Raw genomic sequence first — 16,471 nt, forward strand, 5'->3', positions numbered from 1 at the left:
AACAAAAAAAAACACATCCACAAATATACCAGAAGGTTATACTCCTTAATTCTAGCAGGATCAAGAAGATTGTTTCTTTCAATAAGAGAAAATACTAATTTTCTTTGCTGGTAAGACAGTTAAGGGGCATTTTTTCTCTATGCAGACTTTTCAAACTCAAAGACCTAAGCTTTTAAATCATTTGACAAAATTTATTAGCCTGTAAGTCAAAACAATACAGGAACCTATCTCAATTGCCTTCAAACCAAGCTGCCTGAACAAGATTTATTTCACTCACTACTGTTCTAGGTTCTGCTCTTTGCTTATGTATGAGTCAAAATAATAAAAAAAAAAAACTTTATTTCTGACCTCCCTGTGGAAAACCATATCTAGTTGCTAACATGTGATCGCATATATTAGTACGTAAAGGTCGTTTCTGTACATACTCTGGAAACACAGTGCACACTTTGAAAACAAAACACAGTGCAATAAAGAAATATTTCAACAGCCTTGACGTAATGACAAGAATAAGTATGAAAAATGAAAGTGTATTGGCAAGGTTGTGAAGGGAAGAGTGTATTCAGGGAAGAAAAAACTACAAAAGCCACTGCAACCAGATGATGGTAGAATTTAAAATAAAACTATTTTAAATGCCTTCGTTCATAAAAATACAGCAATCTCAAATTATACAAAGCTGTTATGCTTAACAGTGAAAGGTACTGCTGAACACTACACAATTGCTTGAGAAGTGTAAGCATTTTCCAAATATGATTCCTGGTAGTCCACTGTCTAGAAAACTTAAGCACGTATTACAATCTATAACTGAAGAACTCCGCTCACTTTATACTCACATGCTAATCGTTCTTTTAATTGGGGTGTTGGAGCCAAGTCAATGGTGCTTTTGTTGTGACAGTTCAACAGTGTTGGATCAGCACCATAACTTAACAAAAGAGAACACACTTCCACCCTGTTCTTAGAAGCTGCTTCATGCAGAGGAGTGAATTGCCACAGATCCATTGCATTCACACATGCTCCATGCTTGAAAGGGAAAGGGGTAAAAAAGATGCAATATCAAAAACAGATATTAGAAAAAGACCTCTGACATTAATTTCAATGCAATAGATGGTTAAAATCAATGCATGTATGCAAACATTTTCCAAGATATTCTCCAGACATTCATCTTTAATACAACATTCCAATGATGGAATATTTCAGCACATTGCAGCCTTTAATCCTCCAGTGTCCCAAAGATACTCCTGCTTCTCCAAAAAGAGAGGAGCTCTGCTACTAGACAAATCAGAGGAAAAGCCTAGTTCACCCCCTTCAAATCACATTTAAAGAAGCTTCTGTTTCTTGTTGCTCTAGAAGAAGTCTACAATGAACAGTTTTACAAAGATAAAGATACGCTCTGTGAGCATCCCTTGAAATGAAGGCTAAAAATATCTAAAAGGAGGTAGGCACCTCAAGTTGATTTGGACTCAAATGATTTAAGTAGTTTTGCAAGTAATACTCCTGGATGTTTAATTTCTATGAAATTCTTCAACAGTAATATTCTTTAGGTACCTTGACTTCTATCTGGAAGCAAGTCTGGTAGGGCACGTTCTTTCCCACTGCTCGACTATTTTAACTTATTATGACTTGTCATTAAAATAATCACTTGTTACTTAACTTTCGGTAAAGAAATAGAAAAATAAAAGCAAATAATGTGGACCAAGTGTTGACCAACAGCTAGTCCCTGAGCATTCAAACATCCGGAGTTGTGACAGAAACCCTGCAGCTGTTACAGTGTTCATGACTTGCTGTAGCAGCTGAAAATAGACACAGTTCAAAAATCCTTTTGTGGACTACCATCAGAGATCTTTCAAGTCATATCCTGGAGCCCCCGGTTTAACGTTTAGTAGTGTATTATACTTTATCCTCAAGATTAATTAATCCAGATAAGACACTTTGGTTCTGAGAGTTCATTTATGCTATGGAAGTTGACACACTTTTTCTTTCTTTGAGGTGAAGGCTATGATTCATAGTCAAAATTGATGTTGTAAAGAGACTGATTATTCTTTAATCTTAAAGATTTAAAACCCTTACCAATATATTTTCCAAAACCCTTTTCATACTGCGCCTTCCTAAGTACTTTTCTATTGTCAAATATTTCCATTGTCGCAATATTTCTCTTTTTTTTTTTTTTTTGCGGATTTTTTTGCATGAGAGATGGGAGGGTTAAGAGAAGGAATACTTACAATATGGTAACAAAATCATTCAACTTTGGAGACAAGAGAGGAAAAAAAAAGCAGAAAGCATGTGTATAAGGAGAAAGCTTCCTTGCAAGCAGAAGGTGCTGTTGAGATTTAGCTCCAACTTGATAATCCCTAGCTAACATGGACAGCAAAACAAATCATTCTTTTTAAGCTTTGTAAATCTAAGTACAAAATAAAATATATGCAACTTCTATTAGTCTATTACAAACTGTTCTTATGCAATATTATCCAATTTAACTTAATCTCTTCAAAGACCAACCTTTACTAGAAGCTCTGTTACTTCATAATGACCATAGGAACACGCATTGTGAAGTGGAACCAAATCTCTATGTAGAAGAGAAGGAAAAGAATACATTACTACACATTTTAATTACAATTTTATCTAGAACACTGCAAGTAACAGTATATTGTATCTTGAGCATTTTGCAAAAATAGAACTGAGACACTCGAATGAAGTTGTGGGGACATAATCTGCTGGGGAAGAACCTAGAAAAACTCTATGGTGTTATTCAGAATAAAAAAAACGTAAAAGATGACCAAAACCAGAAACAAATTACAATGTCTTACTGCATACGAAATGGTTCCTCTGACAGACGTGGAACCCTAAGCAGAAAGAACCATCTGCAGGAGCTTTTCAGGAGTGACAGTAATTACTTCCTTTTTCACGAGAAAATTGTAAGATTATCTTCTCCCTTGGAAACTAAAGGAGTCTTACCGACTAATCTTTAAGTAACTGTACAATGTTCTACAATCTACAATGACAGCAGAACTAGTGTTTTAAAGGCCATCTTCATATTCTCTTGAACTGAGCTGTCTTAGGTGCAACTGAGAAATTGCTCAGTGATTTCTTTCACTGTGGGCTATTAAGGGAGGGAGAACTGACAAAATGGAACTTCAACCACCCTAAGGGGACACTTGAAGCCATCTTGTCAGGCAGCTATTTATGCATCTTTGAAGTGATCCAAGGAAAAAGTAAAACTCGGTTTCCAGTCTTTAATGTACATACATACACGTTTTTAAAAACAGGTTTCTCATATTATATTTTATGTAAATAAACTTACATGTCTATATTTCACTGGATTTCCTGAGATGCTTAAAAATGCAGTCCAAATAAAGCCTCTGGGAAATGTATCTTCAACCTTTTATCATTTTATCACTGATTCAACCATTAAAACATTTGCTGACTCCATAGTAGTATATGAAAGTATATTATTAAACAAAAGATATGTTGTTCAATGATACCTAAAAAAACCCAGCATATTTTATGGTGAGTTCAGTTTGGGTTGTGCTGCTTCGTAAGAGTTAAGACCATGCACTTTATATTTTTGTCATGATAGGAAGGTAAAAGATGGCATAATGGTCTTGAATTAGGAATTTTTCATAGTTAAAATCGTACTAATATTCTTTAATACAGCTTAATTTTGAACAGTTTGTTTGTTCTGAACTCAGGAAAAAATGAACCTACCCTTTATCCTTAGCATGCACATCAGCTCCATGCTGCAATAACAGCTGCACTATCTTCACACGGTTGTACCCAGCTGCTAAATGTAAAGGAGTTGACTGAAAAGGCAGAACATAGAAGTAATCAGTAACACAAAAATCAATTGTGTCCCCCCCTCAATACTTGATACCAGTTCTAATTACTGAGGTCCTTAAAATACTTGTATCTTCCTCCCCCGCCCCACACCGAGAGGTGCTTGAATCAGACATTTAATAACTACGTTCATTCTTTACTGACTACTCTTCTAGTTACGATAAACACAAATCCTGAATTTAATCACTAACACACGCTAGCAACGAAAGCCCTCTTAACAGACTTGAGCCCTGCAATCCATTTCCAGGTTTTAGCCTACCATAACTATAAAACCCCTTATCTGCTGGGACAAACTATATAACCCTTTGGTAAAGGGGAGTTAAGAAGGCTGTTACAAGATCTGACTGCTAAATTATAAATAGGTCTCCATGACAATCAACAGATTAAGTTTAGAAATCAGAGAGGGTTATCCACACCTGTGAGTGCACAAGTTAATGGGGTACACAGCAATCTTCACCTTCTTCTCTACCTCCTCCTCCTCCACAGAGTAATCAGATAACTGCTTTATGCTCTTTCTAGCAAACCCATGCAAGAATACCAGTCAGCAGCACCAAACACAGAGCTAAAAAGCAGCAGAATTTACAAACCCTTCATTTACAAACTCATCAACTCAATGACTTTGTGTATTTTTGAAGGTTCAGTCTCATGCTTAGAAAGTGAGAAAATAGAGGTGCTTAGGTATTTTGGAGATCCCAGTATCTTGCAAAAAAGCTAAATACAGAAAAATGGGTCCAAGCAAAAATTAATAAAGGAAAAGGACAGACTGCATACACTTAATGAGAACCAGGACAGCAAAATTAGCTAAGTCAGCTTCAGTGGGCTATAGGCATAGCTTGGAGGTCTATTTGAATCTTTTAAAATGGAGATTCTGAACACATTTGCAAATACATCTTTACCAATATTTACAATAATAATTAACTTGATTCTGAAACAGTGGCAGTAGTAACTTGCCTAGGACTTCTGGTGAACAAGGAGTCTACTTATACTACTTTATTACATAGCAACTATAATAATCTATGAAAGGCTTCTCTTCTTTCTCACTGCAGATATGAAGCAGACATTTCTATTGAGATGATGTTAATTTATTGGTCCTAACATAAGAACCTACACAGTCCTTTTAAGGTTAGAAAACAAAAATCAGCTAGAAGATTCTTTTTCCATACAAATAGTTTAAGAAAATATATAGAATCTATGTTTAGCATTCTTAAAATCTGGTCAAAATGGTAACCCCGTAACCTTTAAGAATGACCTAACGTTAAAGCAGGTTTTAGACAAAAAAATAAACAAACTATATATATATATATATATACACACATATATATATACACACATATACCTTTCTGCCATCACTTGCATGACAGTTAACATTTAACGGTGTAAGAAGAGACATCATCTTTTCTTCATTTCCACTCCTAAAAAACAAGACATAAAATAAGCAGAATTGTTTTTATTCTTATTGTTAGTAGTTTATTATGTTGTGTTTTTGTTTGCTATTACATTTTGTAAACCTGCTCTAAAGTTATACATTTCCCACTGTACTATCTGCATTAATGGCGACACAAAAACGTATTTATACACTATTCTAGTAGTTTTATTCATAGACAATAGCCCAAGCTCAGTATCTAGAGGGAAAGGCAGCTGAAATATGTTCATTATATACATACCCCCAGACAATTCTGAAAATACAACTAAATTCCAGATGTCTTCTGTAGAAATGCATACCTGGCACTTTCTAAGAGTTCATCTTTCTTGTATTCACCTGAAAGCCAAAAGCAAATTTCTTTAGCTGCTAAACAAATAGCTGTGTATGAGAAGTTTATGAATAGAAATCTAATACTTAGCCTCCTCCTCTAAAATTTTAGAGACCGCAAGTACCAAAAATTTTACAGCCCATTATTGGCCTAGCACAATAAGCTATTTATCCAAAACACATCCCATGACTGAATACATTCTGAGATGACAAAGGCCACAGGGGAATTTCTATTTAGAAAGTATTTAGCTAGTATCAGAAGAAGAAAACAGAATATTGTATTATGTTGGGGTGTTATTAGCTATAATGTGTTCTAAATGAATTAAAGATTATCACTTACCAGTCAGCACTGCTTTTGCAGATGGATCTGCTAAATCCAAAGCTGTTCTTCCATCTGTGTTACGGATAGTTGGTTCGGCACCATGCTGCAGCAATACTACAAAATAGCACAGTTTTCATGAGAAAACAACTCTAAAAGGCAGATAACTCTATAAGGCTTATGAAATGCATCATTTATCTAAACAGGAAGCAAAAAAAAAAAAAAAAAAAAAAAAAAAAAAAAAAAAAAAAGCCTTCAGTTATCAGTCCTAATTTCCTCTCTCAAATTCTTTAAGTCAAAAATTCCTTAATGTCATCTATGAACAGTTTAACTAGCAAAACATACCTAGATACATTTTAAAAGACAAAAGCAAGAGCAGAATGTGGAACATTCACAGTCTGACAGCAGGTAACCTCATTTGAAAAAACGACTAAAACACCCCAAGAGAATGGTAGCTACCTCTCATCAGGTCCAGAGCCTGCTGCCTCAAAACCATGAGTGCCTATGTCCTAAATTGTACACAGAAGCAGCAGGCCATGCATCTTTCTCGACCTTTCACTGGTACCACAGCCAAAAACGCAGTGTTATATATCCAATTCTCCAGATGTGCTCATGAATTAATTAAACGGAAGGAAACAGCTCAATCCAAAAAACAGCTTAACGTATTTATACACTTCTACCTCTTCCAAAGTCTTTGGATTGTGTAAGCAAAGCAAAATCAATATAATGCACTTGCCTGTTTAAACTTAAGCTCATATACTTAACTAATTAATATGACTGCTATGCAGAGAGACAAAATGAATCCATTATTAAAAACAGTTATATTCACTACTCTGCACTGTGACTAACAGCAAAAGACAGGATAGTGTTGAGGCTGAAGTGGCAGAGAAACTAGCCCCACTACATTGCTCTAAAGCTCCTTCCTCATGAAGTCAGCGTGAATCATTACATTTAGGAATTATGAAAAACAGATCTTAAAAACTACAATTATTTTCTCAGATAATACTGGCACATGAATTTAAGTTTACAAAATATTTTTGGATTTAACCTTTATATTAGGTGTAGCTTTGTAGAATAAGAAGTTTTTCAAAGTTTTTTGGTTTTAATTAAAAAAAAAAAAGAAGAAATTAGTCAGTCACAGGAAGAATGGGAGAAAGTTACCGATGCAGACATCTGTCTTGCCCTTAATAGCAGCTTCATGAAGAGGAGTGTAATTCCAATTATCCCGAGCATTAGGATCTGCACCATGCCTCAAGAGAAGATTGACAACTTCGGCATGACCAAAAGAGCAAGCATTGTGAAGAGGAATAAGGCCTCCATCATCTCGAGCGTGGACACTGGCACCACTTTGAAGTAAATATTCGACTACATCCTTCCGACCAAAACCTGGAATAGATAGAGAGCTCTGTGTCATCTTCTAGGGAATAAAGGTATGGAGGTGAGGGAATAACCCCCTCCCCCCCCAGTCCCATATATCTAGAGTAAAACAACAAACTTCCATAAAATCACAACCAACCTTGATTACTAAAGAAGCATTTATACGCTAAGGCTAGTTACAAAAGCCCTAAGAACTATACTAAAATCAGCAGAAAAACAGTTTTCAAGATTACTGCAACAAGGATCAACAGCCTGTTGAAAATATTAAAAAAGAGCAGAACACTCTGACAACATGATAACCCACCTCTACGGCTGTTAAACCTAATACTAATGCGTATGATTCAGTACAAGAATCCCACTTGATGACCAACAAACACAGCAGGAGAGATTACGAAAGCCTCCAGGGACGTTTGCAAAGGATGAAATCAGGCAGCAGCTGATGCAGCTTTTGTCTTGAACTTAAGAAGAAATAACGTTCAAGACAAAAACTTAACAGAGAGAACCCAACATTCTACTGTTTTCTGTAACTGGTCACTGAATGTTCACAATTCATAGCTAAAATGGATTTGTGTGACACTGATCTAACATACACTGATCTGACATGTGTATGACATGACTGAATCTGTAACTTTCTCCGAAAATACAAAAGAGTTGGGTGCCGGACCTCAGCTTACTTGCACAAAAAGTACTGCAGAACTTCTCATAGCTGCCTAAAATAATCATAAATTTAAAGAGACCTTATAGCATTGTCTTCACTCACATTCAGATCAGAAGACAAACTTTATAAAAACGACTATTACCCTGACCACGTGCTTGAAAAACAAGAATAAAAATCCACTACCACTTAATAACACTTAAGTTGTTATATCTGATACAGCTCAATGTGGATACATTCCTGAATTGCCATGGCAGTATGATGCACATTTCTACTGGTATAAAAGCAATAGCTGCCACCTCAAAACCACTGAAAGTAACTCCCCCTTCAGTATTCCCTCAAATACTAAGTTCAACACCAAGTATTCACTTCAGGGAACAGAGTCAAGAAATAGAATTCTCCTTCAAACTTTTTAACTGATGCAGTACTTTACTGTAACCATGTTTAATCAACAGAAAGCCTTTCCATGACACAGAACGTAAAAATTAAGATATTTGAATAAATGGAAAAATTTGCCCTTTAAACCAAATAATAGCAAAGACTACTGCTGTCTCTGAACAATGCAAATTTTAACAGGCAGAAAAATAAGTTTGATCATATTCTTGTTCACATGGCTACTTTTTAGGAAGACATAAGCTGTTTTAAGTGTAACCACCTTTCAGCTCTGCCATTACATAGTGCCTGGCACACTGAGATTCTGATAAATCAGTAAGTGTTACAGTAGCTGAGGTGTACTACAGTAGTCCCAATAATTAGAAGCAATGTCTGTGAGATTTTCAACTTCTAAGTACATGGAAGACTAGTGGTCTTTTAAAGCCAGTGCCCACAATACTGCCAACCTGCAGTTTGCAGACAGACCAATAGCTGAGCCCAGGGAGCAGTAGAGGGTAAGACTGGCTAGAAGCCAGCGCATGTACAATTCATGTTTCAGACTTTTAAAATAGTTACGTAACACAAAAGAAAGTATTTTACAGAACTACACTGCTTATATTAAAAAAAGAAGGTGAGCTGCACTGCTCTAAGGCTGAACTCTAGAAGCATGGCTGTCTGCTTTCTAAGGATAATTAATATAATACACACATAGTTTTCATCTTTGGAATTATCATTTAAGTAGACCCTTAGGGACAGAAAAAAACATCTAAGAGACCATTTTCTAAAGAAGAAATTTATTATAAGAGTATGCACAACTATAATTTAAAGATATTCCTAAGTTATAATTTCACTGATCTTAATATGATTATAAATATTTGACCATGACTAAAGTAAAAACATGTGGCACAGTTTTCCAATCCTGTCATTTAAGTTAGCGGACAGCAAAAAATATGCCTACTGGCACACCTGGGGACAGAAATATATAAGTAAAGTAAATGTTCTCATAAGTCAATTCTATAGTTACTATAATTTAATATTAGCTGTATCTTGCACATTTATATAATACCTAATAAAATAGGATCTCAAACATTTATCAACCGTGTCTATGTTTTCTCTAACATCTTCACAAGAGGCCAGAACGACTTAGGACTTTCATCATTATGCCTATATGGTTAGGCTCTAAAGGACACTGCTGATAAAATTCCCTCAAAGGTTTCATGAAGGTCGGGGGGGGGGGGAGGGGACGCTCAGGGATTATTAGGCAGGTAAAAGCCATATACTGGTACATATCAGGTTTGTGCTAAGTACATGATAGGGAAAAAAAAAAAAAGAAAGAAATCAATGTATACAGAACTTGCCCTTCCTTGCTTTAAATTTCTGAGCTACAAAGCTTTTTCCCCGAAGTGATCGAGAACTGGGGGTGAAGTCTCTTTATGGGAGCTTTTCCCTCAGACGAAATCATCATGCAATTACAAATAACAATTATACTCAGACTGTAACAAACTCAAACTTTGTTATAAATCATCCGTGGAAAATCACTGGGTAGAGAGAATTCAAGGGCAACATAACCCAGGAATTATGTTTATGCCTGATGATTACAGTGTTTCAGTGACAAAAGTTACAGAGCAGATAAAAAGATAATGCTAGCAATTCAGTTACAACTGTGAATTTTCTCATAGCATGGTCTATTCAGCAAATATTTCTTCTAGATTGACAACAACTGAAAATCTGGTGTAGGAGAGGCTTTCCTCTTTGCAGTTAAGAGCTCAAAAAATTCCACGATGTTGCAATTTTAAGCAATTCCTGGATCCTACTATTTTTTGTGCCAAGTCTATAAATGTGATCAGTTTAGCCATGCTGAGAGGAGATCTCATATACAAGTTAAGTGTGCCAAAGACAAAGAAGTCAGGAAATGTCATCAGAAAAGCCTTTTAAAAAATTCTCTTTCCTTCTCCTCCCTCAAATGTCTGGTAAGGAACCACATTCCCTGTATTTTCTATGGATTATAAAGACGCTGTTATGCAAAACTTTTTAATCCCAGAATGAATACCAACATACTTTCAGAGCAATGGTCACCAAACAGAGACGTGCTTCAAGTCTTCAAAATACATTTGATTACATAATTCAATTCTTACTTTCCTAGGCATTTTAACTCCTATAGAACTATATCCTATAGGTCATATATACTTTTGATTCTTAATATTATATTGCTACCTGTATTATACTAACAAAGGGTACCTTGCCTGTCCTCCCAAGCCTCCTCTCTGAAAAAAATAGAAGAAGAAATTCATATTAGGTCTCCACATACATATCTCTAGGTCCTCCAGATAAAGACTTCCTTTTGTTTAAAAAGTAATAGTGTTGGTGCTTTTTGTAGCACAGGTTTTCCTGTGCTCAGTATTTTTTTTCCTAATGCACAGAGAAAGCAACTTTAGCATTTTACTACAGATGCCTCATATCTGGCTGGATATAGGCTACACATCTAAATAAGCTGCCAGAAATTCCAGCTTGTGCTATTGTGCAGACACAAATCAAACAAAACAAGAGCCACAAACCCCATACATTAGAAATGCAAACTGGATCAGATCTACTATGCATGCCAGAACAATTTCTCTGCACAGGCACAGTAAGTCATATTCATTGCGCATGCATGCTTCTGCTGCCAGAACAAAAATCAGTATCTACATAACACATATCCATATAGCCCTATCTTCTACCTATTAAATTATATGTAGCATATTTCTCATTCTTAAATAAAGTAAATGTAGCTTTCATAACTGTTATAGATATTCTTATTTTTCTTAAATATGTTTCTACCTGAATTTCTTACACCTTCCGAATTTCCTAAAATTCTGTTTCAGTTTGAATGCATACTCAAAATTTGGTAAGTTCTTACAGGATCTACTCAGAGAACACCTTTCACAAGTGCCAGAGTCCTGCAAAGGTATCATCAAAGCTGTTTTCCACAACAAACTGCTTAATATATTTTTGGTACCAAAAAAAAAAAAAAAAAAAAAAAAAAAAGTTTTACAGAAAGTACTTCAGTTACATTAGAAAGACCTCTGATTCAATTTGCTGCCTAGTTGTGTAGAGACAAAAATAAAGAGTAAATAACAGTCATTTTTTTGTACAGAAGACATGCCTGTCCCTCAAAGCTGGTTTCAAACATGAAGTGCTAAACTTAGTGGGCATCAATACCAACACAGATAAATACTCAGCTGTGATATATCTCATTATAGGTGCAGGGGACTGACAGATGAATTAGTTCTCCAGTACATGGGTTCAATCACACACAATTCAAGGACAACCCATAGCTTCCCTTGGGGCAAAGCCAGCATCCATTTGGAAAATATTCAAAGTAGTACAGCAACATGCCCAAACCACCTGTAGTTATTTTATAAAGTGGAAACAACAGATTATTTGAATCATTCCATTTTCTATAACTTTTCCTCAGCGGTAAGTGCACAGCAGGGATTCCTTAACTGCTTGTGGAAACATGTGCAAGAAGGCACCATATATGGAAACAGAAGTATTTTCTCATTATTTTACAAAGTACATATGTGTACAAAGGAGGTAGCCAACCTCTGTACAATGGTCTCTCCCTCTTCTCTCTTGTGCTCGCCAGGAGTGGAAAGAGAAGACAGCCTTTGCCAGTACAGGAAAGAAAGCCAATATTTACTGTTACGGTTCCTCTTTGCTATTAGTCCACCTCTGCAAGGATAATTTCAACACTTAGTAAAAAAATACGCTGCCATTTTAAAGTATTTTTATTTTTGGCTCTTGAGCCTCTAGAAGACCACCAACTAAATGGTATCACAGTCTATGCCTGTACCAAATAATTGCTATCTCCATCAGGAACACTTTATTCTGACTGCAGAGCAGAAGGGCTAATCAAAGCCTCCAAGAGTTGACAGTTATTTACTGTCTATGATGGCCAAATAGCTATTTCATTATAATCTTTAGCTTACAAATCCTGAGTATCAATCACAATAGAAAATTGTAACTATGTGTTGTCAATAACCACTGCTGTGTCAACCGACATTCATCTAATCTCATCTGCCACGGGACAGAAAGAGACAGAAATGATTGTTCTGTTTGTGAGCTCAGGTTCTTCTCCCCTAACCGAGTCCTTTGGTTTTCAGATGAGTTTTACTTTGACATTTTGGTTCCTGCCAAGTCCCTAAAACCTTGTCATCCTTTCAGGTTGACACACACTGTAATTAAAAGGACAGACTGCCTTTAAATAAGCGTGTGTGGCTTATGGTGAGAGAAGACTGAGCCTAATATGTGGCAAACACTAGTGAACTGTGGACTGAAATGTCACAGCAAGCTATTCACCACATGCACAATTGCATATTGCAAAAATCTAGAGAACAAACTTTACCAAAACCTCAGTATGTATTGCTTTTTAAGAGTCGCATATGACCTAGGAAAGCTTGCAGTTACAGTCATTTTTAAAATCTATCTTTACAAAATAACACATACGAAAAGAAGAGTTCCCCCACCCCTTTTTTAAAAAAATCTCCTGTATATAGATAGGCAAGGTCTGGGGAAAAAAAAAAAAAAAAAAAAAAAAAAACACTTAAAAATGGAACCCAAGTTCAGAATAGAATGCCATTGCAAATGAGAAATAAAATTAAAACAAAAAAATCTTCATGTTTTGGCTTCTTCTTTAGCTCTTCCATAAAACAAAGTCTTCAAACTGAATTAAACTAGTTGAAAAGTTTCATAACCTATTTTCTAGGAACAAATATGTACTCACACATAGCCTAAACAAAGCAAGAACGCAACAGACTTTTGTTTTTACTTCCTAAAATGTAATTTCTCCAGAGACAGAAAACTGTTATTCAATCTGTGAATAACAAGGAAAAAAGCAGAATAAAATAATAATAAAAAAAGAGTTACTTATGACTGTCTTCCTACCTGAATCTACTGCAGGTAGGCTGACAGCAGAAGAGTGCCATCTGAAGCCGTGGAAGACTCCTAAATCAAGAAATCATGCAAGTGTTTTTTGCCAGATCTTAATCATAAAGTTTTGGCGGATCCTGCAGTCTTCTGAGAGTAGCCATTAATAATTTCTATATATCAAGTCTGAAGAGGACATAAGCATGGCCAAGCTCTCTCTCATTTGTACACCATCCTGCTTAACATTAGAAGTCTAGCAAGCACATGAACTTTTTATTTTGTACTTCTTTTTTTTAAAAAAGAGGTTTTATAGATCAGAAGTTCTGTTTTTCAAACCCAAGACAGACAACTCCTGTCCAGAGAGGCAGAGCAAATCACAACATTATATGACTTGGGCATAAACAAAACAAAACACAACCAAACAAAAACACACATTTTTGTCAAAATACTGTAAAACATACTGATTTATTGAGAAGTTCAGAACAGACAGGACTGCTGCGTATAAAAAGGTAGGTGCAAAATTGTTTTCCCGCTAGATATAAAGTCTCCTGGGATCTCTTGTGATCAAGTTTCTTAAATCTGTGAAATGCTGCTGTCCTGAAAAGAGGCTTTCAGAAATTTACACCCACTATGTCTTCTGAACAAGAGAAAAGGGCATCTTAAAGAGAGATCTTTTCAAAAACAATTCAGTGAAGAAACAAACGTCTTTATTACAATCCAGGCTGTTTAGCAGATGAGAAGCTCCTGCCTTTGTAGCCAACCTGTCTCGAGGTCCTACATATAATTGCTGCAATCAAATCAAAAAAAAAAAAAAAAAAAAAAAAAAAAAAAAAAAACCCAACAGGAAAACAACAGCCACAATCAGGTCTTTGTGTGAAAAAGGTGGGATACAATCCTCTGGACAACTGCCAGGGAAAGCAGTTGTTCTGTGATGTCAGTTATTTATGTTTCTAAGCACCGAATTAACAAAGTCTGTTTGTTAACGATAAAACTGCAGAAAGCTTAGAAACTGTATGATCTGACATGCCTCAAAAAGAAAAAAAAAAAGTCACTTCATTTTCACAGGAGAAACTCTAAAACGAGACAGACTTGCTGAAATCAATGGGAACAGCACCTGTGACACACGTCACCTGCCAAAGCTCACGGGCCACAACGGAAACAGTTCAAAAGCCTTAACCGAGACGTCCTGAACGCCAGCCGAGCGTTTTTTAAGGGAAAAAGGAGGGGGGAAGAGGAAGGGGCACCTGTAGCAGGCGGGACCACCCGGCCTGGGCGGCGGCAGCGGCCGCGCAGCTCGGCGGCCCGTCGCACCGCCACAAGATGGGCGCCGCGCGCACGCGGAGCGAGCCGCGGCGGCGCGGCCCGCGCAGGCCCCGCGCCCCCGCCGCAGCCGTACCTGCGGCGAAGTGCAGCGGGCTGGACTTCCTGCCGGCCGTGTCGCGGCTGTTGACGTTCTCGGGCCGCACCAGGCGCTTGACGCGCTCCACGTCCCCGTTCCGGCAGGCCTCGAAGAGCTCGCGGGCCGGCTCCGCCGCCGCGCCGCAGCCCGGCGCCTCGGCCAGGGCGGCCGCCGCGCCCGCGCACCGCCGCCCCGCCATGCCGGAGGCGGCCGAGGAGCCGCCGGCTCCGCTCTCAGGCCGCGGCCCCTCGACACGCGCCGCTGGGCCGGCAGCTACGCCCGGCCCATCGCCGCGGAGGGATCCGGCGGAGCGGGCGGCGGCGGCCACGGCTGGGAGCTGGCGCTGCGCAGGCGCCTTCCGAGGGCCCGGGGGCGCGCGGCGGCGGCGCGCGGGCGGAGCATGCGCAGTGCGGGAGGCGGGTGTTTCCGTTGGGCTGCGGGGCGCGGCGGTTAGCGGGTGATAACTGCCGAGGGAATTCTTCATCTTATTTCTGAAAAACGCGTAAGATTGCATGCGGCGGCTGATGGCCTCATGATGTAAGCAGTGCAAATCCTTACGTAGTTACGTAACAAAGTATGTTCCTCTAAAAGAAGTAATGTAGTTGCATAGTAACTATGAAATGGCAGTTACACTGTCGAATGTGTATAGTTTTCTTTCTTAATCTTGGAAGCTGCTTGAGTTGACGTTGCCAGCTCAAGGTTTTACAAAGGACCGCAGAGCATCTCTGCCCTTTTGCGAAACAGGACGCAAGTCTGCCTGAAAGGCCGAACAGGGAAGTTTGAGCTCAAGTGGGGCTGGCTGGAAGAGGATTCCTTTGGTAATTCTACAGTATTTCTTACGCTCATGCTACAGTACTTAAATAAAAACACTTCTTAAAAGGTAGCTGAATAGGGGCAGTGGCTTCCTGTTCCAAAGGCAGGAAAGAGAAGTGCCCCAAAAGTCAATTGAACTTGCAGACTATTGTTATACTGGTAATTAAAAGGCCTATGAGCCAGGAAACAGACTGCTGCTAATTGGTATAGTGTAGTCACTTCCAGGCTGTTAAACTCTCCTGGCCCCTGAGATGGAGTAGTTGCATCCAAGCTGCCTTTCCCCACTCCATGTGAATGCCCAGCCTGTGCCCAGGAATCGTTTGGGAAACTGCTAGCTGTCCCAGGCCCAAGTCCCAGTGCCCGCATCTATAGCCTGGCACTATTTAATTTTAATATACACGTAGCTGCAGTTATGTGGCAAAAGAATGCAGACAGCTCAGGCACAGAGACAGAAAATATGTGCTTTATTAGACAGCTCTGATCATGCATATACATTGTCTATCACCCCATTGGCATGTCTCCCATTTACCACTCACCTTACAAGCTCTGTTCAGCAGTCAGGGTTATTAGTAGACAGGGAAAAGTCAGGGTGTGACCAGTGTCTCTGTCAGATCAGAATACATAATTCATCCTCTGCTTTGCATGTGGCCGCACATGCAAACATTCTGGTATAAGCTATGATCAAATACGGCTCACCAGCCTGGAGCCACTTCAGACCTTCCCAACATCTTGTTCTCCAAAGCATGCATGGTAAAAGCTGTCCTTTCTATGTTCAGGCTCCACAGATGGAAAATGAGTTGCAGTGCTGCAGTTCGCTTCTTGAAATGTCAGCGGGGCAAACAAGCTGCTGGTAATGTGACTGTGAAAACCCAATAGACAACATGTAAGGAAAATAAAGCATGTGTATGTTGGGGGTTAAGTTCTAGTTATTATCTGAAGCACTACATCATCTTCCTCCTTAGATAACTAGGGATTCGGAGAAGTGGTGTCAGCTGGAGGAGTAGCAGACCTGCTCAGTGGTCAGTGGACCCTGAGCACCTCCTCTCATGGCAC

General features: G+C 38.4%; 1 protein-coding gene across 2 annotated transcripts in view; it reads right to left on the bottom strand.

Moving 5' to 3' along the window:
• The window catches only part of TNKS2 (tankyrase 2), a 34,302-nt gene extending 19,489 nt beyond the window's left edge, over positions 1 to 14,813 (bottom strand). The window contains exons 1-8 of one of the 2 annotated variants that reach the window (XM_062579690.1): positions 14,603 to 14,813; positions 7,059 to 7,283; positions 5,919 to 6,014; positions 5,551 to 5,587; positions 5,165 to 5,240; positions 3,700 to 3,794; positions 2,494 to 2,560; positions 831 to 1,017 (exon numbers count right to left, since the gene is read on the bottom strand). In XM_062579690.1, the coding sequence (XP_062435674.1) occupies positions 831 to 1,017; positions 2,494 to 2,560; positions 3,700 to 3,794; positions 5,165 to 5,240; positions 5,551 to 5,587; positions 5,919 to 6,014; positions 7,059 to 7,283; positions 14,603 to 14,804 (985 nt within the window). In that variant the 5' untranslated portion in view covers positions 14,805 to 14,813. Of the gene's footprint in view, positions 1 to 830; positions 1,018 to 2,493; positions 2,561 to 3,699; positions 3,795 to 5,164; positions 5,241 to 5,492; positions 5,588 to 5,918; positions 6,015 to 7,058; positions 7,284 to 14,602 lie in introns of those variants that run through there. The other variant, XM_062579689.1, reaches the window with a different exon arrangement.
• Positions 14,814 to 16,471: the final 1,658 nt, after the last annotated feature.

This window comes from Rhea pennata, chromosome 7, assembly GCF_028389875.1.
Source record: "Rhea pennata isolate bPtePen1 chromosome 7, bPtePen1.pri, whole genome shotgun sequence".
Classification (NCBI taxonomy): Eukaryota; Metazoa; Chordata; class Aves; order Rheiformes; family Rheidae; genus Rhea; species Rhea pennata.